We start from the raw sequence: 26,788 nt of genomic DNA on the forward strand, positions 1-26,788 counted from the left end.
TTGACGCGATACAATTGCTGCACATCAGACATTATAGATGTATGTGTGGCAATGCACTCGACCAAAATGATGATTTTCATACGGAAATACAATGAAATGCACCAATCAAATATTTGCCCCATGACTAGATGAAGAAGATGACCGTTTTGCCTTTCTCATAGTTTTTCCTGTGTTCTTCTTCACTCTTTCGACCTTAGAAGCTAAAAGTTTACATTTAAACAATATTAATTGATTTATTGTTATAGTTTAATAAAAAATGAGTGGAAGGGTATATGACATGACCCTATGGAGCTACAGCAGAATTTTACACCAATGCTTAAAGTTCAGCGTTCCACCTTTTTTGGGGCCAAAATAATTCGTGTGAGTTCAGCAAAGTTAAGTTATGCTGGGACGTGGTGAGGGTGAAATGGGAGGCCGAAGAATGAGGGAGATCAAGTGCCTTTCATTTATAAATCATTGTCTACTAATTACTTAGCTATTTTTTTTAGAAATCACATTTCAGTTTTGATAGTGCACAACTGAAGTCGCTATTGTGAAGAGTGGAGAATCAAAAATCCCATTTACAGTAAACTCTTGATTTTACGAAGTCAGGGGGACCGGAAAATTGGCACTTCGTAAAATCGAGTTTCGTAATTTCAAACCTTTTTCATAAGTCACGAAAAAATGTTCGCTTTTGTTTCTTCCGCCATTTTTTGTCTTTAGTGGTCTTATTTAAATGTTTTCGGTAGTTATTCTCGGTATTATTCATAGAAAAGGCTTTTTGTTATCGATTTATGCTGTGAAAGATCGTTAAATAATTATACCACCATAAAATTCTCATTTCTCATTCATACTTCAGCATCAACGATCGCTTAAGAAATTCCTGACCAGTTTAGAAAACGTAATCAAATAATGAATTGCAAAGTTTATTATAACAATTTAATGTTATAAATTTGCGGTTAGGAGCGAATAACAACTATTAAGTACGCACAAGATGGATATTTGTTTCCAGCGCCCACGGAATTTTAGTGGCAGCCGGCCTAACCGCCATTTATGTCGCCCTCTATCGCGACGAGGAAAAAGAAAAAGAAAAACGAGGGCCTTAACCCATTTCCAAAATAACCTTCGTAAGTTAATATTTTGAGTAACTCCGCATTTTCAGTTGAATGTGCGATCTTTTCAATTAGTTATTTTCATTGAGATTCAGTTACGATCATAAAGTACGTAGGATATGATTATCTTCTGACGAATATTTGAAGTAAATTCTGTTTGAGTTCTCCGTCCGGATACTGTGCTCCATCATATTTGCAGGCGTTGCTACGAAAGACTTTATTCTTCATCAGGACCATATTCTTCATACCGGGTGTGAAGTGCTATGTTCATATAGTATTTCTCTCTTCTTTTATGCCGACAGGAGCAAGGTTCCAACCGGAAAATGACTGGAGAAACATCTTCAATTATCGGAGAAATAAAGAGAGAAACGTTATTATCCACATTGATCGTTTTCCTACAAGAGATGTTTCATCATTTCTCAACGTGGGTGAAGTATTGGTTCACTTGCGTGAATTCCCAAAAATGACACGCAAAAACCTGTACCTTCACCTCATTTAGTTTTCTTGTTCCTTTCTCCGCCGTATTGAAAGTTATGCAAAGGATAATTGACATAGAGAAGAGATTTTCTTAGTTTTAGCACTAAAAAATAGTCGCTCCATAATCGGGGAATGTTCCCAGTGGGTGGGGTGAATAAGAGTGGGATGGGGATTGCTTGAGGAAAGAAGTGGTCAGCATATGGTGCGGTGGAGGGGGCAGGAGAAAGAAGGGTGGGGAAAGGGCCTTCAGCTCTGCCTCAGTTTACGTTTGGGGGGCGTATTTTTCTACGACGCACTCAAGCTCCGTAACCTTAGGGAGGGAGTGAATGGGAAATGCTGGGGAAGGAGGGGTTTGGGATGCATAAGGTGGGTGTCGGCAAGATCAGCAAAAGGCCGCGGGAGGAAGTAAACAAAGACTTTGGAAAGAAAGTTCCCTCGGCATGGGAAAACGGGGAGACGCGCGAGAAGAAAGTTCATGGCTAGAGTTAGAAGTGCGTCTTCATCACGAGTAGCCTGAAAAATAAGTTGGTGGTTAATAGAGCCCAATACTTATGATATATATAAGTTGTTTATTCAGGAAAGCTGTTATATACACGAAAAGATATTACTAAAAAATCTGTTATTTTTTTTCTTTTTGCCCTTCTCCATCGCCGCTTCCACCATGGTTTCTCACTTGCATAGATGGGAATGAAATTGGGGACCTCTCTCGTGAGCCAGATCAAAATATCTTAATGTTTGGAGGGCAGCGTGTACTTCTTCTTTATTTGGTGGAATTACTTCCTCACTTTCATCTTCGTCGTCACTGCTATTCTGACTAGTGCCGGCTGCTGCTTCTTCCGACGTATGTACCGGCGTCCCATTGTCGCAAGCCCGGAGATCATCGTCAAGGGCAATATAATCGTTTGATGTTGCGCGCTGTGCTCTTCCTGCTTTTTCCAAGAATTTTTCAAAATCATCTTTGAAGCCTCTAATCTCCTCCACGATTTTATCCGCTGCAGCTTCCTGAAGGTATAACGTAATGAATCAACCATAGCCGTGATATTATAGCAGTAGAATTACTAGTAGGCTAGTTGTATCAATTACCAACCTCGAGAACATCCTCATGATGCGCTATCAAAGAGAATCCGGCCGATTTCAAGCAATTTGCGATTGTAGTGGAGGAAATAAAGTAGGTCTTTGAACCGTGTTTCTGCGATGAAAAATGACAATTTTATTTACTTGGCCATTTTAGCAAAGTTAACAAAAACGTTATTTCTCATCACAGAAACACGGCTCAGAGACGTACTTGAATGCATGATTGGTAGGAGTGCGATGCAAACAATTATTATGTGATATACGCAGTTTGCGTTGTCTGAAGTTTCCAGTCCGTCTCGTCTTGTTTGAATGTGCTTATGCTACGCTTGTTTCTTCTGAAATTGTGCTGTTTGGACTATGTTGAATATTAGTAGCCTTGTTTCAGCTATAAATCTTTGTGTCAATCAATTAGAGCTCAAAAATCGAGATGTATTCGAGCTCAGAAGGTGACTCACCTAGCATTTGACCTCCAGAAACTCGGAGAATTGAACCTGGTAGACCGAAAAAGGTCAGTTGGTGAGATGGGGTAGGGATGAAACACGTTTCCATTGTTCCCCTGTAACTTGATATTTTCCTATTTTCCTGTGGAGTCTCGGAAAGGAAAAAAACAGCAGAGGCATTGGCTGATGGAGGGCCGAGTGTAGTTCCGTTTGGCCCCTTGCACACACACCGATTTTGGATGGCCGGTAAAATATCGGCCGATATTTTACCGGCGAAGCGATGCTTGCACACACGCCGGATTTTTACCGGTCAAACGATAAGTTGCCATGTTTTTGAGCCGGCGCCGGCGATCCAAGGTGACAATGGCCGGCAGCTAACCGGCATTTTGCCGGTGCCGGCGAGTGGTCGGTACGTGTGCAAGCTCCAATGCTCTCTCATAGTTCACTATTGGAATGTGGACGGCCAATATTATACCGGCCGTCCAAAGTCAGTGTGTGTGTGCAAGGGGCCTTTAATCTACGACGTGGTTATTATCCTGCGGCGCTGAGATTGCCCCGATCCAATCTCTTGGGAAGGTTCATGCTATGTGCCTGTCGTGTTTTGCCTTAAAATTTTCCACGGCTGCAATTCTATTGCAGTACTCCTGCGAGAGCTTTTAAACAAAATTGTTCATGAGTAGTACAAGCAACGTAGAGCGATGGCGTGTACGAAGAGAGGATCGAAACTCTTTCTACTCCCTCTTATGGGTTAGATGGAAGATGGGACACTATAGCCCCAATCTCGCCCAATAAAGGCGTTTATTATTATTATGCCGCTATTACCGCCGCAGTTATCAAAATTTCCTCTTTCAAATAGTACTGAAAGAGGAAATTTCGATAACTGTCGAAATTCCAGGCATACGTCTGCAACACCGCATGATAGGATAAAAAAATGCCGCAAAATTCTTTTTCTTTATAGCTTCGATCCTCAAAATAGGGGTGTGCCTCTTACACACGCTTATACGGTATGCTGTGCATTATTAGACAGACATAATTGCTGCACATCAGTGATATTTTCCAAAATGAGTGGTTGTAGATGTATCTGTTGATGGTTTGCAATTGTAATCTCTTCACATATGCTTACCAAATTGCTCAGCAGTTTCTTCACAGTGATCAAACTCATTATGTGAACTGCCATGTCATGTACACTTCGCTAAAACTTTGACATAAAGAAATGAAAACATAATACTTTTCGGAAATATCACTCATTTTATCATTTTTTTGGCCTGACATCAAGATTACTTTGTAGCAAAGCGCAGATTTAAGAATTCCATCTTAGTGGGTATTAATATGAATTTGAGTAAACACGTGTTAGGAGCATGTTGGTAAACAGTTTTCCTCGTTTCATCAGGTCAATATCTGGTGGATAGTGCTGATGAAGACGGTGAAGAAGAGGAGCTGGACGCCCTTCTTCCACTTTGCAAACTGGCCATCAACGTCCTGTGTGAGGCATTGCGTGGCACCGGCTCCTGGGTGTCCCAGGGCACTGTGGTCCATGCCACCAAGGTTCTCCTCGGAGCCTTCATCGAGGAAAAGCTCAAGGTGAGCCCATTCGATGTCACCTTGAAGAGACTAGAGGTGTTGGCTTTGCACCTTGTGGACCCCTTCTCAATTCCTGGTGGAGTTTCCTTGCCTGAGTGCTTTGTTGCATGCACTTCAAGTGTACTAATGACAAGTACAGACTAGAAGTTTTTATTTTTCAATTAGAAGAAGTTATTCAAGAGTCCGAGTTTTGAAAATGATTTTGGTGGGAAAACTTTTGTACATTCCAAGTTGACACCTTTTTACTTGACTTTTTATGCTAAATTTGGACTTTTGAACATTATCTGTATTTTTTTGAAATTCCTGCCATGTTTACTACGCATCCCAACATTCAACTGTTTCATGTGGCAGGACATGCGGACAATAGGAACGTTTTCAATTGAGAGCAGTGCTTGAAGAGAGAGACACTGATTTCCAAAGGCTCCTTTATTTATCAAGTGAAGAAGAAAGCCGTAGTTCAGCCTTCCTTGGAGAGATTTTTCAAAAAAAGTTCCACTAGACACCGTCACACTGCTTTCAATAAAATTCATAAATAAAAGTGCTTCTTTATTAGGCTGCTATTTGGGGTGGAATAGCACCATGCTATTCGCCGATATTACACCCGAAGGTGTAATAATATTGCGTATTACAACCCAGGTGCAATACGGTGTTCAGAATGGGTGTAATCCGTGTTTTTATAACACTGAAAGGCGTACTTCTCAAAATAGCTACAGCACCGGTGCAATTCATTATTCTGAAAGGCGAATGTCACCCAGTAGAGGTGTAATAATATTACACCGTCTCCCAGGTTGGGTATCACACCCCAGAAAACACGTGTGCATTGTGATGTTGAATTGTTTTTCTGAGGTAAAGTAACCTAATCTCGTATTGAAAAATGGAATAATAGCTAAAAGTAAAATGACATCTATTTTATTTTAATTAAATAATCGTAGCATAAGTGATTTATTTAACTCGCTGAGCCGCAAAAGCTTCAATCAAGAAATATTTAACTACAGTGCAACCTCGATAAAACGAGACCCCACGGTGCTCAAATAAACACTCGCTATAGCGAATTGTCGTTTTACCGGAGGTGGAGCAAATAATAGCCGATATACCTATTGCAAACAGTTATACAGGAACAGGAGTGGTGCGGCGACAGATAAATTTATATCCAATAAACGCAAGCATAAATCCAGACGAAAGGCGATGTTTTTTTGCATCACTCTATTTCCTTACTTAAACAACAGCTAACCATTCAAAGAATTTATAAGCGCCGTAGTGAATAAAAATCATGCAAAGCATTGCATTGACAATTATTATGCCAATGCTCAACAGATGAAGCCATTTTTCTATGAACTTAATTAGAGCATTTACGTCATCATTCTATTATTTTGGTATTTTCCCCTGAAAATTCAAAAAATAACTGATAAAACTGTATCGCGGTTATTTAATGCCTCAAATGCTTCCATTGGTGTATGTTAATTGTTCCTGTATGTTACGCGGCAGTTAATATATCAGCGGCAGCTATTGAAATAACACATCACATTTGTTTCTGCAGACGAAAACGGTGAATGGTTGCATAACGACCCTGCTTCGGAAGACTATTTGTATCATATAATGTGATATCTTCATTATCTACAGTAAAAATTTTGCTAATCGTGAAAAAGGATGTGATTAAAATTGCTGTTGTTAAAAAAAGTTCCTTTTTGAGTGTTACGCTCGCGACGTATTTGAAATAATACACTGAGCTTACCACGGCACTGCAATAAAAACGATTTGAAGCATAATTGGTAAAATAAGAAAAGATATTAACGTGATACTATTTCACAAAAAAATATAACGCAGATATTATGCTGATGTCACTCAAGTAAAACAAAAGCAAGATGCAAGAAACAGCGACAAATATAATGCACATGGGTAATATTTGCGACAAAGAAACGGAAAGGCTTACGCATCTGATGGACCCTAAAGCCAAAAAAACTTATGAGTATGAATTTATCGATTTACCATTCTCAATAATGACTGAGAAACATGAAAAAGGAACGCAGAATTTTTAAATTAAATAAACTAAAAGCACAGCATCAGCTCTTCACATATGCCCTCTGTGTCGGTGCGGAATGCATACGACATGGTGCCAAACGAGAGTTAGTTGTTCTCTGAGTTCTTCCAGCGAGCACCAGGGGATGCTCGGCCACCCGGGTGACGGAAGAAAGTGCCAGAACGACTCTGACCACTGACGCGAATAGTTCACTCTTATTATTAGTACATTGTGATTGTGACTATTACTTGTAACCGCAACAGAGAATAAGTATGTCCATCCGGACAATTCACGCTGAGTATCATTGTATCGTACGTATTACACCATCGCTAAGGCGCACTACCTACCTCAGAAGCATCATTGCAAGAAATACCTTGTACTGCAAGGGTTGTGGCGGGGAGTAGGTTGTAAAAGATTTCCGTTTCGTCTATGTTATGTGACGCGGGGAGTACTTCATAAGATACTTAGGATCGGAGTGTTTTCTTCCACGACTTCAGGTTTACACTGCAGGCATCGCCAGCAATTATGACGGGATATTACGCTTTGGTGCTTCCAATTAGTATAACCAACCTTCCGAACTCTTGAAGTTCTCGATTCGCAATCTATCCCTGAAATAGTCCGCTTTAGGCTTAGGCGTAGCCCCTTTCTCAGAAGTTCCCGCTGATTGAAGTGGGCAAAACCACCCGATCAAAGCTCCTTCTAACTCTTCATGGTCTGCATTCTTTGGATGCTTTTTTTTATTGCGAAGAGCGAATAGGAAAGTAAATTAATGACGCCACTCTCATATTACTCTTTTATTTTTATTTTCTTGCTTAGACGTGTTTGGTGAAAACGAATTTTTTTGCATGCTTATTATTGGGTCAATTGACGGTGCCTTGTCTGTCTCTCGTATGGCGGGGTAGTGTTTTTCTATTTGGGTGCTGTTTAATTCATGCATGACATTTTCCCCTTTACCAATGATATTGCACAAAATATCTTTTGAAATCTGTTTGTCTTTTCTGAATAACATGCAAAATGTTAAATATACGCGATCCTGAGTTACGCTGTGACGAGATGTCATCCGAGGAAAATGAGGGGCAAAAATTTTAATGTATCAAGATCGAGTGTTCAAAAATTGCATTTTGTAATTCTTCTTGACATGTCTTTTTGTTAATAATGGATATCTTAAGTGGAATGTATACTTCAACACTGAGAGGAAGTTTCACTTGGTACCCGCCACGGAATTCTTGTTTCTTTTTTTAACTTTTATTTACATTTTCTGCATATTTTTGATAGACAATACAGTGAGTCCTCGTTCTACGTCACCCTGTTTAACGTCATTTCGCGATAACGTCACGAAAATTTTGAGACCGTCACTCGTTTATCGCACCTTCGCTTCGCGATAACGTCAAGGCTTTTAAATTTCGGGCGAGAAAAAAACGCAAAGCGGCGGGCGTTGCAGGTTGTTCGTTTTGTGGGCGGTAATACAGTCAGTCTAAACGAAGTGTAAAACGGTGTGTTTATTGTTAATTGCGATTACGGTTTTAGCGAATTTTCTTCAAAATGAATTCTTAGGCAGGTGTGCAACGTTTTACTTGACATAATGGTTTTCAGGAACCTAAAAAGTTATTTAGGAATTTTTCCGTGTAGAACTCGGAGCTTTTGTCGCCATTTTTTTGCTGAGTTCACAATAATTTTGGTTCCTGTAACTGCAACGATGTTTCAGCAATGATGATGCCCAGGCGACGATCGCCCGGGCGTCCGCCGTAGCGAAGCCGAAAAGCAAATGCGGGAAGATACAAAAATGGAGAAGGATTTACGTCAGTGCTGCTATTGTCGTCGATGAAGACAGGAACTCGTATTTATGCCATAGCTTGGCATTCCCATCGTAATAAATGCCCCAGATATGATACGCTAACATTTTTTTCGCGTAGGAATTGTGAGGTCTAGGAGCCGATATTCACTTTTTACATTGTTTCATATGGGATATTATGCTTCGATTAACGTCATTTCATTTATCGTCACATTTTTCAGGAATGGTAAGTGACGTTAAACGAGGACTCACTGCATATAATGCGAGGAATTTTATTAATTTATTATTAAACACTTGTTAATAAAAAAAAATTGTAAAAAAATCTACCCCCTTACTGGGATAGGGATGGGTGAGTAGCACTTTTTGATCTCGAGTCTAGTATCGAGTAGAGTTGAAAGCTACTCGCGAGTATCGAGTCAAGTCAAGTTTGATAATGTCTGCACCAGGCAATAAAACAATGCAGTCTCCAAAATATTCTCATTTTTTCAATCCCATTATGAATTTTGTATTCTAAATTCTTAGGTTGATGTGAAATGGAAAAGATAATCAGGAAAGTTGATGGTAATTGTGTCAGAATTAGGAAATAAATGAACAGTAATGAGTGTTAAACAGTGCCATAGGCAAAACTGAAATGAATTAACCTCTAGTAATATGTCGACAATTTAAGTAATGTATTTATCCAAATTGCGAGGAGGAGCCCTGAGTAAAGGAATTTGCACAGCTGTAATAAAAATTACATATTACGTGAATGAATCATGTAATATTTGATCCTTTCAAATTCTCTTTCAAAAAACCAATTACTCTACATGCTTAGGCATCAGGTTTTGACGTCTCCATGTAACAGTGTTACTGCATGCAGAAAATTGCCTTTCGCTACACACTTGCGTGGCTGCTCAAGTATACACGTTCTTGCCAAAATTGCAAGCTTTGGGAACCTTGGGAATCCTTATTTAAAATAATATCAATGATTTTTATGGATCATCAATCTTCATGGAATTTAAGTGGACGAAGCGAAAAAACTATAAAACTTATTTTTAGCTCTGTAGAGCAAAAAAATTCTATATTTTTCACGTTGTTCAATCAACCTTGCAACTCTTGTATGTTTTAATTCAAGAAAGAAACTAAATGCAACGAAGAGGTAACAAAAATTAACATTAACATATGCAGTAATCAAAAAGGTTATAAGATGGCATTACTTGTGACGTCAAACACCGGGAAAAACCGGCATTGTCTGCTTAAACTTTAAAGTTACCTATTTTTCTTTCTTTCAGAAATCTTAACAAGTGTTTACGTATTCTCACGGTGTTTGAGTAAAGAGAGCTGAGTAGGGTACAAAAGTATCGCATAAGAAAGTATAAGCGATGCAGCGGTCCACTCTGATTACTTTGAATAATCCACGGGGTCGGAAGATGATTGGCCGCCGCGGCTGACGAAAAGGTATTCGGTGCCCATGTTGACGACTATAGTGTATACAGCAACCTGAAACTCCTTTGCTAAGGCATTAGAATGACTTATCAAATTTAAAAATGATATTCAAAATTTATGCTTCACGACCCCTTATTATATATATATATTTTTTTTAGATCACGAGATGTGGGTCAATTGTAAATATTATTTATTTTTTCCAAACTTTGCCAACGTTTCGGACATTATATTTGTCCATCCTCAGGGCTATAAAAATGATAATTTATGATACAAAATTAGTTAAATACAGGCAATTTTACAGTTGTTATACATTAAAATACATGGAAATACATATTCAAAATTTACCTTTAAGCCCTGTGCACACGGCGACATTTCTGGCACCATAGATGGCGTGAAATACTGTGCCAAATCTTGCCGGATGGCCTGGCGGCAATCGATGGCGCAGTGCCTGCAAGCAATGTGTACACACGAAGCCCTCACTTGTGCCAGTGGTGGAAACAGTTGCGCCCGAGTGACCGCAGTTCTTCCAAAATGGCTGATATTCGAGACGTTCAGGATGTGTTAGGAGTAATAGCAGTGGTCGAAGCAGTGAGAGTGGTTAGGAGAGAAAGAGAAAGAAATAAAAGGTGGAGGAATAGAAGGTGGTGGACGAGGCCGTGGATACAGCGGAGAGATGAGGGTGGAAATGAGATTCACAGTATGCTGTGCAATGAGTTGCGAGTGCGAGAGTTATTTGCAATTTTCAGGATGGGATAAAGGATTAACTGGAGTGGTGAGGCAGTGTACTGGCCTTCCACATCCAAATCTCGGTAAAGAATGAAGGGGCATTCCTAAATTCAATCCCTGCGTGTAATGTGGATTACACTAGTTGTGCAGTACACCGTCCGTCGGATGGGACGTTAAGCCGTGGTCCCCTTGGCGCCTTTCGTTAAGAGCAGGCTAATGCCGACTCCGGGTTTCTATCCACCCTTCATCCTCAGTTCCTAATCCCAAGCTGATCCATTCCTGATTTAAATATTTTAAAAAACTCTTTTAAAAATATATTCCATAGTAGTAACGAAGATAAGAAAACGAACTTTAAAAATTTAAACAATAAAATTCTTAAAAATTAACACAAAAAAAAGTTCCGTGAGCGAGCATCGATCTCGCTACCTTCACCTCCACAGTCGGACACCGTATCCACTGGGATGTCGCCATATTGTTTACTACGGGAGTTCAAAACACTTTATATAGCGTACCTTTATTTTTAACGATTTTTAATTGCTTTTTTCTCGGAATTTTACGAGAAGTGCGTCGTCTCGCTTCGGCATATTACATTTGTACCCATAAACTACCGATTCGCAAAATTTGAGCTCTATCGGCGATGCGAAGGTCGTGTATTCCCCTTGTTAGTTATTCAAAACACCTTAGTATGAAATTATGCCTATCAATTTCTAATACAAATCATTTCTCTGAAACTACATTTAAATTAATTATTATAAGAATAATAAGAATTATATCTCACCACGTTAATATATACCGAATACATATACAAAAATTATCACTGGCCATCACAATAAAACCACGCTATGGAAAACAGAAGCATCAAAAAAGACTTCGTGACCGTGTATTTATGCATAGTCTAATCAAGATTTGCAATAATTTGTTTGTCTATAACAAAAAACAGGTGCTTTACACTTAACTGAAGGTCTTTTTGATGTATAAACTTTAATCTTTAAGTATTCTGTCCTCCCAGCTTCTCTCTTCTCAAACAAAACACAGCGGAATTTCGCCAGATATTGCTGCCAGATCGCTTGGAAAATAGAACGTGTTCTAATCCTTACCAGGGCCAGCAAATTGTATGCGATTATCTCGCATACCAGCAGATGGCATGCGATGTCATTGTACACACGGAGAAATGTTCACCTTGCCACCACTTGCGCCATTTCCGGCGCCAGAAATGTCGCCGTGTGTACAGGGCTTTAAGTCTGATGTTGTTTTTATTTATTTATTTACAATTTGGTTGCTTGGATTTCTTTCTTTGTTGGTTATGTCATTTATTAAATTATGATAAATTTTGCTAAGGTAAGTAATGTCTGTTCTTTTATTGCAGCTTTTTTTATTTCTGGATATGTGGTACATTTCTTTGAATAATCTTTTTGATAAAACTGGTTCTGTATCTAAAATTTTGGCCTCTTCGAAACGAAATGAGTGACTGTTTGTAATTGCATGATCTGCTAATGCACAAATTTGAATTTTGGTCTAATTCCAATGACTCGACTCGAATTTTTCAGTACTCGCACCTCCCTAACAGATACCCATGCATATGGATATAAATTCCCTCCTCATCAGATTCCCTTGAGAAAGCGACCAGCATCGGTCGGGAAACGTTGGGGCCACCCAAAAATTGATGCGGTAACATAGCCCAAAAGTTTTTATTTAACATTATGAGTACCCGCGAAAGTGTTAACGAATAATCTCAATGAAATTATTTCAAATGGAAAAAATAAAAGTGGCATTTTATAATCCATTGACCTAAGGAAAATTATTTTTTAATTCTGAAGACATGAGCGTATTGTAGTATGAAAAAAGTGGAGTGTACGAACTGAAGTGTGTGATTGTGAAGTGAAGCACACGTGTTGGTCCGACAGGGAGGAGTTTTAAAACGAGAATGCATGAACATAGACTATGTTTTCTTTAAGTCATGGTGACTCCTCTGCAATAGCCAGACATATGAATGATGAACGTGAGTGGATGAAATTTTGATCCAAAAGTTTTGCATTCACTCAGCAAGTGGCTGAAACTTGATTTCTTTGGACAGTTTGAATTAGTATTTATTAAATAAAAGTATATATCAATTTTTAGGGGCCTCTTTTCAAGGCTCAAGGGGGTGGGGTTGTAAAGGGGCGGAAACCCCCCTGCCCCTGTGGCTACACCACTGTATAGGCTGTGATCCAAGAATCATGTATGTACCTTGAAAATGGTGTTATGATGTGCTAAAACACAGTTTGATGCTAATGAAAGAGTGTGGAATTAAGACCAATAAAAATAAGAGTGTGGAATGAGTGATTTAATTTTGTTTAACACATTCAACCCGGAGTATTTTTTATTATACTTTTAAAAAGACGGGTGGTTTATTTGCATAATTTATTCGATATTTTGCCAATATTTAATGGAGTTTTATTCAATTTTCTCTTTCTAAATTAATAACCCGTCGATTAATTAGGAAGTGCATTTGGGTCCTCTGGCTTTATGGCTAGGTACGGAGATTATGCAATCCCGCATTATACCCTAAAGATTTTACGATTCTAACTTATAAAGGCTGTAAAATCGTACATCCGAGTCTTTTTCTTGCATTTTTGTTATCTCAATTTTTCACGTTTTCTAGTATGTTTACACTTAAATATTTAATTCTGTCGTTCTTTCTTTATGACCGAATCTATTTCATGTGCTTATTAAAAAGATTATGATTCTCAAGATTAATATTGTTTACCCTCACAATCTACTTCACGTGATAATGTATAAACGAATGAGTTTACTGTGAAAATGTTAGGGTCTCTTAATTTCACCAGCAATATTCCACACTGTTTCAGCGGTGGATGGGAGTGGAGACCATAACTTGCACTAATGACCATGCTTTTATTTTCGGATGAATTGATCTGTTTCTTATAAATGTGAGATTAAAAGTACAACCATCCAGAAATGTTCCGCCTAGGAGGCGAAGGCTTTTTTAAAATGTCCCTAAATGCTGAAGTGTGACAACACTGTGACACGATCAACTTCAGGCAGTGGACTGAAAAGCCGTGGCCCACCTAATAATTGCCCTTGGCCCCCCTTTCCCATGCCGCGTAGAGGGGGAGACCCTTACCCTCTCTGATTTTCCGCAGGGGGTTGATCACAGGAAGTTCCTTGTAATTAGAAGGGTCTGTCATCGAGTGAAATAGCCTTAGAACACTTTTAGAAGACACCAAGAGGTCTTCCATTCTAGTGTCCCACACCGTGAATGGCCATATGTCGGGTAAAAAGAATTTTCGACCAACCAAAAATCCTTACTCTGTGCAGGCAGATTTATTTCTTACACCATGCAATCCCACTCTGAGAAAAATGTAAGAATTCAATTAGGGTACATTTGTAGATAGAGATATTAGGGTGGCACCATTACCTAAAGTTTTGGAGAAATAAATTTTATCGAAGTAACTTTTTCCCACAATTTCAACATTTACGAGTCTTTCTTCGGTGTCCAAATTACAAAAATACTTAGGATATTTCCGACCTCTCAGGCATCTTCTTATAGGCCATTGATAGATGGGTCAACGATGCCCGTAGTGAGTTTTCTCCCGTTGACGGCTAAGGAGAAATTGGAGGATCAAAAGACGGGGCCGGCTACGAGCAATAAAACAAACCGTAAAGGCAAAAAGAGGTAAATCATTGCAAGCTGTGGGACACGAGGATACGTCGAGCATTCTTCAAAACTGAGCACGTTAAAAATAAAACTAATTTTCACCCCAAAAATGAAGTTTGATCAGGTATGACTTCTGTAATGAATAGAGCATTACGCAATATTACAAAAATAATCTTTTAAACATTGGTCTCAATACAATTATCATGCATCAAATGCTTATTATGAATTTCTTTACATTTCTAACATCATTATCTTCACGCTGACATTGGGGTGAACAAAATTAAAATATTATGTATGAAAATTATACCCAAAATATTAATTTTCATAAATTATAATACATCATAACATAAAAAACAACCACAAGAATATTTATCAGTATTTATGGTACAATCGGAAACATGGCTCCAAACATAGAGCAGGTTCATCAGGGCAAGTGGCGAAATCAAAAGAAACATCTTTTCTTATCTTATTTTGCAGACATAGCCTACACTTTCTCCTTTTCGTTTTTGCCTTGGAATCCCCTTTTATATATGTTGGCAAATGTACTTTCACCGCAGATTTTGTAATAAGTTTTTTTTCGCCAAGTATTCGGTTTTCATCAATTTTCTCACCATGGATTCCCTAAACTGTACTAAGGACAACTTACTTCCACTAAATCTGTTGAACAGAAGGCATGCATTTACCAAGGAAAGTTCTAGGAAGTGAAGGCCCATCCTAATGTTCCATCTAAGAGTTTGTCTTTCGACGTAATAATAGGATAGTAGTTGGTCTGCACTATCTATTCTGCCCATGTGCATTTTGTAATGCACCACTTGCTCTGGTTTCACTTCTTCATTCCCCCTCTTACTGGTAACGTTCACCATATCACCACCAAATTCCGTTGATAAGGTCATTACTTCCCTTCTGTCCTTCCATTTGGTAACGCAAAGACCCTACTCACTATAGCGGCTAATAAATTCCCCCTTTTTTAGTTTTTTTGGCATTATATCCTTAGGAACTCCCTTTCTCGATGGGCGCAATATTCCGGTAGAGAAAATCTTTTTTTTAGTAATTCTAGGGAAAGGTTTGGACTATTGTAGAAATTGTCCATGTATATTGCATGTCCGACATTCTCGTAGTCCGAAAGAAGTTTCTTTACCACTTTTTCTGTGTGCCCCATTCCCCCTACTTCTTTGTCTCGGGATCCTGTGTAGATCAAATTATTTATAACAAGACCACCTGGCTCCGACAACATATAATTTTGATACCATATTTGTGGATTTTTCCTTGAATATATCAACTCGTCTCAACCATCGACTCGTCCAGGCTAAGATCTTTTTTTGGATAGTAAATTTTTTTCTTGTTATCGCGAAAAGTCTTAACAATATTCCTCACGTTACAAAGAGGATCTTCTGGTTTTGGCTCACCAGGAAGAGGATTCCTACCAAAATGGAGAGCCCGCAATATTACCAAAAACCTATCCCTTGACATAGCTTCAGTAAAAACAGGGAAATCGTGAAGATCATTTTTGCTCCAATACTGAGCAATTTTCGGAAGTCTCACAATTCCCGTCAGGTAGACAACCCCTAAAAATGTGTGGAATTCTTCCATGCTCACATCAACCCACTTCGTCTTCAATTTTTCCTTCCCATAGATGTTTGTCTCTCTTAGAATAAAATTGAGCATCAAATCATCCGCCAAAAGAGTAAAATAGGCAAAAGGATTGTTGCCAGAGTTGGGAACCTTTAGTCCAGCATTGAAAGTAAAAGTAATATCACTGTTTTTTTTTTTGCTGATCCACGAAACAAACAATACCCTTATCCCCCTCACTTAGGGTATTTGCTTGCTCTTCATCATCCGAGTCTTCGTCGGATAGATCTATATTTCCGATCACCTCCTCCTCCTCCTCGAGTATATCCTCCTCTGAATTTTCCGATTGTGAGTCACTCTCACTTTCCTCTATCAAAGCTTTTTCCATTTCATCCTCCTTAATTATTGCACTCATCTTTCTCTTGCGACTCACACCAGAAGTTGATTGCTTGGGATCCATTCCTAATTCCATAAACACCTAAAGAAGAATAAACATCCTTTATTATTAGTTTATTAATCCCTCGAGAGGGCACGGTGGCGTATAAAGTAAGCCAATCTTCAAAAACTAAGGATTTCAACATTGTACGTACATTCTGGTCTAGAATGGCCTCGTGTATTCTTACAATGTATGTTTGACTGTCGATAGTGCGTGTTTTCAAAGCTCTAGGTAATGAAGCTAATTTATTTTTAGATTGGCAAGAGGAACCGACACTCAAGACGTACAAAGTATGCTGCGCAACCGGCCGTGCATCTCATGCTTTGCTTTTCTTGAATGGCCTCGCTTATTCTTACAATGTCATTTTTACTGTCTAAAGTGCGAGTTTTTCAAGCAAAAAGTATTGCAGCAATTGTTTTTAGATTGGCAAGGGAACCCGACCCCCGGGGCGTATACATTACGCCGCACAACCAGCCGTGTATCACCTGTGTACCTTTAAATTTTTATTACCTATAAATGCGCAAGCTTGAACTAATTTCTACGAATAAAGATAAATTTCAACAAAAATCAAGTATTATCGTATAAATGCATACATCGTGGACAGAGTACGCCACGCTCCCGGTCGTGTAAAAATATCAGGCGTGCCCACTCGAGGGTTAAATGCCTTTAGTGAGAAATTGAGAACATGGACGAAATACAATATAAAATAAAATGGTAGTATCATGATAAATTGAAAAGAAGTTAGATACTGTGCTCACCAGAATAAAGAGAACAGGGACGAAATGCAATATAAAATAAAATGGTGATGTCACGATAAATTGAAAAAAAGTTACATATTGTGCTCACCAAAATATGCCTTGAAGAAACTGAATAAAATGTATTATTTGAAAACTGTTCTCACGGACACGAAGGCACAAGTGGTACTGAGGTACTGGCGTCGGAAGAGAACGCACACAATAAAACCGTATTGTAGGGGAAGGTGATGAAACGGAATCGTCAAGGGACGCGAATGCGCGTCCATAGGCATCCTGGTAAAACACTCCGGACACGCATTCCCGTCCGTCGGCTTGAATGCGTTAACAGATAAAATTTCATGGGATATTCATTGTTGCATTAAATCTTAGGTAATAATCTCAAGTTAATTTCATTTAAATGAAAACTGAGAAGCCCACCCCTAGATGAATACTTATAGTTGTGCCCTGTGTCTGAAGTTTTCCGTTTTTAAGGGTCCTTTTAGTGATTCTGTATTTTCTCAATGCAAATATCGTAAGACCACTTCACTGGAGGGCCGAGAGTTGATCTTCTCTTTGATTGTGTGTGCAGAGCTTTCTGAAGAGCGTCACCGCAAAGGAGATGTGGCGCCACTATGTGCACACGCTGCGAGTGGTCCTCTTCCATCCTCCTCCTGCCGGCAGCCTCAACCAGCCTGGAGCAGCGAAGGAAAACAGGCACGTTTCAGAGCAGCAATTAGCCACTGCCATTTTCACTGCATTTCCCAGTAAGTTACCACTGTTTTCCTTTTCAGTTCATTAAGAAAATAGAAAATCATGTCCCACTAAACCACTGTTTAGTATACACCACATATCTCACCTTCTCCCGTGGAGTCATAACATTATGTTTTTATACTTGGAATGAAATACAATGTAATGAAAAGGAAATCGAGATGGCCTAAAGCCTAGTTTACAATTGGTGCCAACTTGAACTTCAATTTCAAACTCAAGTTGAGTGCATGGGTTGTTATGAATGGGTTTTGCGATTGCGTCAAACGGATGTTCACCAAATTCTACTGTCCACTTCAAAGTTCAAGCAAGCTGAATTCAAATGATAACGGTTGATGATTTCCTACTAGCACATGTGCAGTATACATTGCAGGTATCGGATTTCATTGTTGCGTTGTCACACGGAATGCAATATTGCCATAACTAGAAAATATCTTTGTGAAAATAAAGCCCTCCTTACATTTCTGAAAAGGCATTTATGAGTTTGCCAAAAGATTCCCAATTGCTGTAAATTGGCTTATTCGCAAACCCTCTTTCCTAATCTACTCGGAGAAAATTATATGCACCAAGTGTTATCACTTCTGCTAAAACTATTGTATGAGATATTCCACGTCAACTCAACCAGTGCTCAACATCTTAAGCTTTTGATAATTGTTTACCAATATGTAGTTGCATCCTTAGTTAAGAAAAATCGAAAATAGTTCGGCCCAGATAGGATATTTTGTTGTTGCATGTAAAATGGCAGACAAGCCCATACTTAATAATGATAATATTTTTATTTGCCTTGAGATTAGAAATACATGATGAGAAATGGTATGTGCAGTTATGTATGGCACTTCAATTCAGAAAAAAAACAAATATTCATACAATGATAATAGATTCAACAAAAATAGCCATGGATTGGGAAGATGAAAAATATTATAAGGAAAAGAGTCTCCCAAGAACTCATTCACGGAGTAGTACTAATTATTAATCCTTAGGCTGAGGGAACGTTTTTACACATTTGGAACGCCGACTGCGGGAAATACGTTTTTAAACGCTTGACCATTGTTCAACTATGTACCTGCTGTGGTTTTACAAAATTTTACATAATTGCCCCCAGGGATTGTCTTGCCTTTGAAAACTTTCCCTCAACCAAGGGATCGCTAATGCAGCTTCAATTTGCATATTTACGACAAGTGGCTAAATGTTTTCCCATCCCATGGTAGGGAAGAAGGAAGGTTCACCCCGTTTTACAAGCGTTCACTATCTGCGACACACGCTATAGAGGGGAAAAATATTTCTTGCTTCTCTCCCGCTCAGGTTGGTAGCTTATATCACGATTTCCCTCATGACAAGGATTAAAACAAAAATTTGTGAACTGCTTTTAAATTGTACAATAGATTCTGTTTGTTTAAGCACATCAGGAAGTTTGCTAGAGGTGGAGAGCCATTACTATTGGATGACCCTATGGATTGCTGAATTTTTTGTCTGTATGCAGACGTCATGATATTCATGTTTTAATGAGTTTCCAGAGTAACAGTGGACATCAGAGTTAATAGTAAATTCTTTTATGTGAACCTTGGTAAATGAAGTAGCATGCGTAATATAAACAAAGGGCAAGGGTAGGATTTTAAGGTCACTAAACATTGGCTGATTGGTTCTCGGACCAGGGGCCATATTCTGTATCTCTAAACCGATCAGTGCGGCACCAATTCGTCGGGTGGGACGTCACACCGACTCCCGGCAAGCAGTGGTGCGATTCTGTACGAACCCGATCGGTGCGGCACTGACGTGAGGACGGGAGATGGTCGGTAACCGTACCGACAGGAAAAAGGTGTCGGTACGGCCACCGACTAGTTGTACGTTTTATTTTGTTTTCACCTCATCACCGAGTAAATAATAAGGTTTGCTGCAATGTTATCTTTTTCTCCCCCTTCGAATAGGCCACTATAATTCACTGTGTCATCATCAATATTGATTACCTTGACAGAAATATAAGATATTGGTTAATAATCATGAAGTTTGCTAACATATACATAATGACTTTCTCTCATTTATGTTACCACTTTCACTCACTTGTAATAGGATTTATTTCACTATATCATCATTTATTTGCTCCTTTGACACAAAAAAGATATTTTTGATTAAATATGAGTTTTGGCGCAATGTTATCACTTTATCCCACTCTGAATAGGCAACTATTATTTCACTCAATCATCATTTGGCGTTTCTCTCGACATAGAAATAAGATCTTCTTATTTAAATATGAAGTTTGCCAAACGGTATCAGATTCTTTCATTTGTAATGGGCAACTATATTTCATTTTATCGTCATCCATTGATTCCCTTGACGATAAAAGAAGATATTTGTTAATAAGAATGTGGTTTGCCGCAATATTATCACTTTCTCTCTCTTGGAATGCACGACTTATATGTATGTATTTCACCCAATCACAATTTCTTTACTTCCTCGTCATTACACTTCTTTTAATTACACCCAGCTCCATATTGTTATAACAATTTCCTCACTTGTTCCTCTAATATAACATTTACATTTGCTTTTGAATCCTACGTTCACATTCCATGGTATGTGATTTTCATCATCTGAATTATAGTGACCTTCCGTTGATAACATTGAGACGGACTTTACTTGATGACAACTATATTACCAAATCATGAATAAATAGCAATATACGGAACCAATATATACAAGAAGAAACTACGATCTCAAGTATAGTTTCAATAATTTATTCCAGCTACAACAATCTCCATCAAATAGAAACTATATTGTGATGTTGTAATATTGTTTCCTTCGATTCTGTAGGTACAGCATTACTACCACATATTACATAAGCATTGTTAACAATTTATCCAATATCGATCATCTTATTCTAACAATAACTCGTCATTTCCGTAAATAAAAATATTTAAAACAACGACAACAAACTGTGCCAATGAGTCTTCACTTGTTTTTACCCTTCTTTCATTCGTGGTGATACGTTTGATGACTTCTAACTTCGGATATATTCGGATTTTCCCTGTTTGGGAAGGAGGGGGAACCATACCGACTGGTTTGAAACCGACGACCTTACAGAATCGCTGAAAGTGCCGTTGTCGGTACGGAATGATGTTCAGTCGGTGGGCTTGAAAGGGAAACCGATCGGTGCGGTACCGACGAAATACAGAATACGGCCCCAGGTTGAACAATGAGTCTTGAAATTCTCGTTTGAATTTTAAATAATTTTACAGAGCAAAAGAAGAAGATCCCCTGAGAAGTTAACTGTAGAATAGAACAGGCTGCAGTGGAGAGTAAGAAGGGTGTCAGTGGTAACTGTAGTGCTCTAGGAAATAAAATTAGTTCTGTTTGTTATCTCATCCATTCTGTCCTAATGGTGGAGGTAGGCAGGAGATGAGCGGTGACTTTCCAGACGCAGGTATTCCCTATGACGGCAATCATATGCTTGCTGGAAAAACTTGGACTCATCACACCATTAATGGTTTAAGTTGATGCTAGTCGTTAGCTAGGCTATAACTGGGAAAAGTTTTTCCTGTGAGCACTATAGGAAATTGATAAATGCTAGGTGGGACTTAATGCGTGCGTTTCCTTTTTTGTCAATGCCACTACTAGCACATGCCAATCAAGGGAGTTTGCAGGGTAATTTGTAGATGTTAATGAAGTCATATGAACAATCTGTCCATGAATGCTGTGCTCTACATAATTTTCTCTTTTTTCCTTTCTTCTTGAAGTATCGCTGAGGCAGTTGATTGGTAATCATGAGTTGTTGGAAGCTGCAAAATTCATCGCAGAGAGTCTTCAGAATAAGGTCATCTTACGGGAATTGGTCCTGCAAGTTCTTCACATTTGTATCACCCACCTGATCTCTTCAGGAAGTCAGCATGCGGAGAAAAAATTACTGCTTCTGAAGTAATCATAGGTGTTACATTGAGCCTTCACTAACTGTTATTGTCAGCTATCTACCAAAGTAGTGAGTCTTGTTTACTCTTCTTGTTTACCTGGCAACAATTGCCAAAAAGCGTCTTGAGCTTCAATTTTTCTTTGCCATTCCCCTTGGTAATACCCATGATTACTTTTAAGTATGCAGGTCATAGGATCTCATGTCATTTTGTTGGCAAATAGAATAGAGGTTAATATATATATGCATATATATATATATATTCAAGAGCAGGGACTTTGACCTACTCGAAAAGAAATTTCTGGATGATGTGAATGCGCTATTGTTTTGTGGTTATGAATTGAATGATCGGAGTAGTTTTCTATAGATGAAATGATATTTTTTACATATTTTACTTTGTTATTCGTGTCCATTAGTGCTGCCGTTTACTCAATGTGTGGAAGGTCTGCACAGTGAAGTTACTCTACGTGTTAATGCTAGATGAAATCATAGTGAGAGGTTAATGACATTGAAAACAATGTATGTACGTAGTAGGCATCATATCTAAAGGAATGCTATTTAATTTAATATTTTCATTTCTGTATACTCTGGAGAAATATGTAGTAATCAATCGGATTCAAATTATTGTTCAATTTTTTTGCTGTTTTAACATGTTGAATAAGACTCCGTGGATATGATTTGGGTTTTTTTGAATCATGGATTTTTTTCTCTCTGCTGCTAGATTGGAATTCTATTTTTGAATTGGTATTGTTTGGACCATGAGTCACTGACCCACACACTGAATGCATGAATCAATCATTCCATGAGCTGAAATAATCATTAACCATTAAATATTAAAACTTGCCCTACTGGATGAGAGGGAATATTTTTTTTAAGAACACCTGTGTTCTGGAAACATGTGAAGTACCAGAAGTGTCAATGCTCATCTTTCTATTTGTGATCGTAGAATTTTTTAAATATTTTTGATCATTCCATATAAGTCATTAGTTAAAACTTCAGAGTCATTCCATAGAGTTTTTCATCTTTGATTATGATAAAAATACTTATTAGTTGAGGACTCAATTTTAGTATTCTGTAGTTTTTGCAAGTCCGACTTTGAACTGAGTTAGTTGGTTTGCATGGGAAGTGATTGTGTATATGTCTCTGTAACCTGTAACAAGTGTTTAACCTTCTGTTGAAGTACAAACGTGGCAAAATTTTAAGTTTTTATATTGGGTCGTGGAACCCAAGTGCTTTGTTTTAATCCTCTTACTCGGACGGAACTAATCTTGTGTTGTGTCCTACGTTGTTTTTCTTTGTTTTCGTTACATTTGGCAGCATGCATGGGCTACTGTAAATATATTTATATCTGCATATATCCATGTAAAAATGTCTATTCTTATGTCATGTTGGCTGTGCTCATCTGTGGTGGGATCGCAAAAAAAACTGTGTTGTTCCTTTCTTGAAAGAAGATAAGTAGAGGACTTTAAACTCACCTCTTCTGTCTTTTGTCAAAAAAAAAATGCATGTCAGTCTATGCTAAATTGTGATACACTCCTTATAATTAGACCCGAAGTTTCTTGTACTCAAGTATCAGCCTTAATGAGCTGTTTTGAATGTTGCTGTCTGCTTGATCTGATATTTTTATCAAATTTACAAAATTAAATTCAAGAGTTTATATGCCTGAAAGGGATGTTTTAAAATAGATATGTATTTATTTTTTCATTGTCATTATTACTTTTTGACGTTTGGAATAAATGTTGTTGGGCAATAGTTCTTCTTTAAATTTACTTCATTTCTCTCTCAACCTCTGAAAGTATTTCTTTGTCTTTGGGTGAATTTGTCCCGTGCAGCACACATGCAGCAGTACACATGAACTATGCATAAAAATATTATGTATGAAATGCATTGGCCATGTGTTTATGGCTGGTATTTGTATGCATATTTGATGTATAAGTTAGCATGTGTGCTGTGTTGGATGTTGGTGGTGGAGTATAAGTTGAATATGAATAGCCGCAGTATATACATGTATTGGCCTCAAGTAGGAGGTTGCAGATTCTTGAAGGCTTCTAGCCTCAGTGGGTTTATGTTTGAAGGTAGATATTGAAGAGAATGTTTGATATTTTGTAAAATGAAACGTGCCGCTCCATATTTCCTTAGATGCTTGCCCTATTTGAGGATGATCTGCCTAACCTCTTCTTCTATCCAGTAAAATATTTCATTTGGTTGATTTGTGTTTTGGCAAGGCTGGCTGGTGAGGAATTTTTAAAATGAAATTTATTGATTGTCTTTTACGGCATCTTCCCTAGACATCTTTATACTCTGTTCCAGTATGTTAAGAATGTGATTTTGAGTTATATGTCTATAAAATGATTTAGTAGATATATTTACATTGTGAACTACATATTTAGTTACTATTAATTGTGATGTACAAACAATTGTTAATAAAAAGGCTGTGCTAATCTGTTGAAGATGCTTTGAAACTTAGATGCAATCTTAGTAAGTTGTTGCATGTGTAGTCTATATTCATCGTTAGTTATGTTTAAAATAAAATTAATACTATGTAATGTTAATTGTCATGCATGGTAGATCATGAGTATGTTGTTATTAGGGATATGGAGTTTTGAGTACCTACTACAGGGATCTACGAAGTATAGGAAGGGTATTGATAATATTTGTGTTTTGCTGAAAGTTTGTGATCATAGCTGAAGTAATTTTCAAGTTTTCTATCATAAAATGGTTTATAAATGTCTGCACTACAGTCCTACAGAAAAAATGTGATTATGCTATAATCTAGGATTATTTTCTGGTTAAGGTGCAAAATTTAAATTTGGCTGGGATTTTCCATGTTTAGCTATTTTCAGATTGAGCTGGCTTAAAAAAATAATAATAATTCAAGGATGAAGACTTTTTAGTGCTCATATTGTTTGTAATATCTGAGTTAACATATGGGGTATAAAAGTGAATTAGTTTCCATGCCAACATATTGCAAATAACATTGTTCTAATAGCTGGAAGAGAGGCCATCATATCAGTTTGCCATGTTGAATATCAGCTTCACGTAGTTCTGCTTAAGTTTGCTGGGTGCGCTGCAATAAGTCATTAAAATGAGGATAGGCCAATGAGCATTGAAGCACTCAGTGGGTGTTGGATCCTTATTCAGTGGCGCCGACTCCATGGGGCCTGAGGGGGCCCGAGCCCCCTCAAAGATTCTTTTGGGGGGGCGGAGCCCCCTCAATAATTCAAGAAAATAATTTAGTTATATTATGCTTTGTGAAATCACAAAATATATTGGCATTTTTTATTTCCCACGCTTGACGATAGTTACCTTTTAAAATAAATTCAACAATGTGTTAAAACATATACATAAGGTAGTGCGCAGGTTAACTGAAAACAAGTGGTGTGAATCATGATAGTGTTTCGGTGCTGTGACACACTTTGAATTTAACCTCTTCCCGGAGCAAGACCTCCGATATTGGCCCCCCCAATATTTTTTATAAGTCGGCGCCCCTGTCCTTATTTACTGCGATTAGTCTTCACGATCTTTGTTTCACCGGACATTCATCTTGCAGCTGTCCCTGCCTGCATAATCCTCACCAGATCCTTCCTCCTGGGATAATGGTCATATTGCTATAGGGTGGCTGTCCTCAGGGCTGTGTGTGCAAAATACAGGCCGAGGATTTTTTGAAGTGTGAAATACTGCTCCAAATATAGGCATTTGATATGCAAAATACCTATATTTGACTTGGTTATTTGGGAAACAAACTGCAAAAAAATGTTTTAAATACCTTTTAAAATGCAAAATATGTACATTTGTATGGAAACTAAGAGATTAAAAAAATGTAATACCTGCCTTGGCATGTTATGGAGAGTTGCAAGCATGAAGAAAACGATTCTAACGAAAACAAAGTAATCTCTAAAGCATAATGCTGCAGAAGTGTTATCAGAGTGGCTTCAAAAGTGTTTTTTTAATGATTTTTTTTAAATTTTAGAATGGGAAGTTACCAAAAATCTGTATTTGAAGCATGAGATACATACAGTTGGTGTATTTGAAATACAAATTACAAATGTATTTCAAACTAGTACATATTTTAAAATAGTTGTATTTGAAATACTGCCCAGCCCTGGCTGTTCTTGTATCCTATTGTGGGATTTTCTAATAGATGACACGTTGGTGACCATGGTACTTATGTCGTGTGTATCCCTCCAGGCCGTGAAACAGGCACAGAGTTTATTTTCTACTTTTGTTCATTATTATTCCGTCATTTTTAGCAAATTAGTTACACAGTAGTTGTGGATGTGAGTTTAGTTAGCGTGGCAGCTGGCTTCTTGAGGGCACTACTCAAGTGCAGAGTGATGGTTGGACCATCTTGTGAAAGCATTGGTCAGAGGCGGGATTCCTCTCATTAGTCCATCATCCCTGGTGTATTCCTTCCTTGATGGGGTGCTATCCAACTCATGGAAAAATAGTTTTCAAACAAAACCTGGGAGAGAAAAAAGGAAAATCCGTGGGCAAAACAGACCAATGAGAAGACTCCTGCCTTCAACAAATGTGTATTAAAGACAGTTGATTCTGTTGTTGATGCTGCACTTCAGTGACTGATGAAGTCATTTACAATGCCGGCAAAACTGTTATCTACGGAGATGGATGCATGCGGTGCATATCTCATAAACCTCTTTGCTGGACCTTTACCCCAACACAAAAGCAAAGGTTTGGTTTGGGTGAGTTGATATATTTCCCCATATTTGTGTGACATCCCACCTCTACAACTCAAGGAAGGTATGATAATCAACAGGAAATCTTTAAAAATTCAGCAAAATATCTTTGTGCTCTTACTCTGATATTTCTCTGATTCTAGGTTTTTATTACACTTTTCTTACATTTATCAAATAGGAAAAACTTGGAGTCATACTCCAGAATGTTGCTCTAGACGTGATCCTGTCTCAAACTTGACTTGGTTGCCACGTTTTTTGAAGAGGAGACCTCATTTGAGTCGTAAAGCTTGATCAGACTATACTCCATAGTTTAAGTTGAGACCCAATTTATATTGAGTTTCAAATTTCCAAGATGTCCACCATTGCCTCATATTTGTGAAGTGGAATCTCTCTCAAAATAATATGACCACATGTGAT

At 38.1% G+C, this 26,788-nt stretch overlaps 1 protein-coding gene across 3 annotated transcripts in view; it reads left to right on the top strand.

Moving 5' to 3' along the window:
* Positions 1 to 24,143, top strand: part of LOC124163190 — a 74,515-nt gene extending 50,372 nt beyond the window's left edge. For all 3 annotated transcript variants that reach the window (XM_046539924.1, XM_046539925.1, XM_046539926.1), the window contains 3 exons: positions 4,473 to 4,663; positions 17,607 to 17,781; positions 21,511 to 24,143. In XM_046539924.1, coding sequence (XP_046395880.1) covers positions 4,473 to 4,663; positions 17,607 to 17,781; positions 21,511 to 21,692 — 548 coding nt within the window. In that variant the 3' untranslated portion in view covers positions 21,693 to 24,143. The remainder of the gene's footprint in view (positions 1 to 4,472; positions 4,664 to 17,606; positions 17,782 to 21,510) is intronic.
* Positions 24,144 to 26,788: the final 2,645 nt, after the last annotated feature.

This window comes from Ischnura elegans, chromosome 8 (genome assembly GCF_921293095.1).
Source record: "Ischnura elegans chromosome 8, ioIscEleg1.1, whole genome shotgun sequence".
NCBI classification, from domain to species: Eukaryota; Metazoa; Arthropoda; class Insecta; order Odonata; family Coenagrionidae; genus Ischnura; species Ischnura elegans.